The 2,184-nt window shown below is 52.3% G+C and overlaps 1 protein-coding gene across 1 annotated transcript; it reads right to left on the reverse strand.

Moving 5' to 3' along the window:
• Nucleotides 1-247: 247 nt before the first annotated feature.
• LOC121918253 lies at nt 248-1,977 on the reverse strand (the record flags this gene model as incomplete). Its single annotated transcript, XM_042444335.1, has 2 exons — nt 248-1,092; nt 1,598-1,977. Coding segments are annotated over 2 exons (847 nt in total), but the record flags the coding sequence as incomplete, so codon positions are not given.
• Nucleotides 1,978-2,184: the final 207 nt, after the last annotated feature.

Raw genomic sequence — 2,184 nt, forward strand, 5'->3', positions numbered from 1 at the left:
TTATTATTATTATTATTATTATTATTATTAGTGCGTGTGTGTGTGTGTGTAGTTGTGTGTGAGAGAAATCATCTGAATTTCCAGGCAACTGGCCCCTTTGCCCTCTCTCCAACTTGCTGCATCTGAATTGAGGAGCCCTGGTGGCGCAGGGGTTCAATGCTGCCTGGTCTGCAGCCACTCACTCAAGACTATAAGGTTGCGAGTTCAAGACCAGGAAAAGGGCTCAAGCATGACTCAGGCTTGCATCCATTTAAAGAGGTCACTAAAATGAGTACCCAGATTGTTGGGGACAAGTTAGCTTACAGTTGTAAACCGCTAAGACGCTGCTTAGGCAGCATGAAGCGGAATATAAATGAATCTTGTTTGTTTGGTCTGTTTATTATTAAACTTTATGTATAAAGCGCTGTAGGTTTACACAGCGCTGCACATAAAATAAAATGGACCTGCCAGTGGCATACATTCTAGAAACTGGAGGCAGAGGAGGAGAAATGTGCCTCCCGGAGGGTCTCTCAGTAAGGCCTGGTCGGTTGTGACCCCTTGATAAACCTCCGCTTAAAATGACTGAGGGAGAACATGAGGGCGGCCATCTTAAATCCACCCAAAATCCTGTCCATCAGTCAACCGCTTAAGACCTTTCTGAGGGGAGAGCATGGGGGCAGCCATCTTGTATCAGCTCCAAACCAACCTCCTTTTTCCTTCCTTCCTTCAGCACTATTTTGGCCCTTGCAGCCTGAGGTGAAACTGCTCTTCCTGTTGCACTTCCTGCTTCGGCTGAAGTCTTCCCGGCTTCTCTGCTTTGTGAATAGCAGGCAGGGAATGCTGGGACTCCTCCTCCTCCTGGGATTTCCTCCCTCGCAGGGTTGGCGTCCACATCTCTCTCTCTCTCTGACCGCTTCCTCTCCTTCCTTCCTCCAGGCTTTTCCTGCTGGTCAAAGTTTTCAGAGGGGTCAGTGTGGCCCAATTCTCTTCCTGGCTGACCCCCGGCCAAAGGAAAGGGACACTGAAGGACTCTGAGCGAGCAAAGATCCAGCGGTGAGTTTTTGGGGGTCTTCCAGTCCGTCCGTCCGCCCGGCAACAACGCGGGGAAAGGTCCTAGTGGCATTTAAAAGGGAAAGAGACCCCCAAACCTTAAGGGAAGACAGAAAAAAGGCTTAGACCAGAGATGATAATAAAGGGTTTTTGGCGAAAGGGGGATATCTAAAGGTCATCCAAGGAGGAAGAAGAGTCCGCCACCCCTGTGAGGTAGTCTGGTTGACCGCAACGGAGAGAGGAAGGTGGAGGGAGGCTGATTCTTTAAATCAGACACAATGAATAATTGGAAGGAAGGGATATCTGAAGGCCATCCAGACTAACTGCCCTCCTCCCCCAGAAACACAGGAAATGTCCATTAAAAATGGGAAGGTGAGGCGTCGGTCAACCTCTGGTAGCTGCTGGACAGAAAGAGCATCTTGTGCTCCATAAGGGCCGCACAAAAGATGCACGGCACATTGGTGATTCTTGGGGAGAGGGCAAGAGGGACAGCGGTCACCCCTCTCTGGCCATCACAGCCAAACGGCCACCCATCCCACCCCAAGGGCCCTGTCCCAAGTGGTCTCACCAAGCTGTCGGAAGAGAAGGGCCACGCTGCAGTTGCTGACGGGAAGAGAGTCGTTGATGGGCGTCTGGATCACTTGCCCCCAGAAAGATGGTCCTCTGCAAGAGAGAAGCCACAAGCCCCATTGCTGGGATTCAGTGGAGGGAAGCCAGCTTCTAGGAAACAAGGCCCACCTCCCTTTCCTCGCCAACTGGACCTCAGAAGCAGAGGCCAAGGATGCGCATTTTGCCCCGTTGGCTGCGCACAGGGAAGGTGCCCTGCTTCCTGCTGAAGGACTTTTTGCCTGACCAATGGTGCACTTGGATGGAGGGAGAGGAGGAAGGGAGTCTACAGATGGACGGACGGATGGACGGAAATACACCCATACGCCAAACTCCCTCCCTCTTCATCGCTTTCCTTTCCTCTCTGGCCACAAAACACACACACACAGCCACACTAAGGGGGAATAGGCATCTGCACACAGGTCATTCTTGGGAGGGTAAGACAGGCGGAAGCCTCTTGAGCCCCCCAAAGCCTCCTCCGCCTCACTGCCCCACAGAGGAAGAGGCAGCCCCCAGGAGAGAAAAGGTGTGCGTACCGCTCCTCCTTCG

Source organism: Sceloporus undulatus, unplaced genomic scaffold (assembly GCF_019175285.1).
Source record: "Sceloporus undulatus isolate JIND9_A2432 ecotype Alabama unplaced genomic scaffold, SceUnd_v1.1 scaffold_6947, whole genome shotgun sequence".
Classification (NCBI taxonomy): domain Eukaryota; kingdom Metazoa; phylum Chordata; class Lepidosauria; order Squamata; family Phrynosomatidae; genus Sceloporus; species Sceloporus undulatus.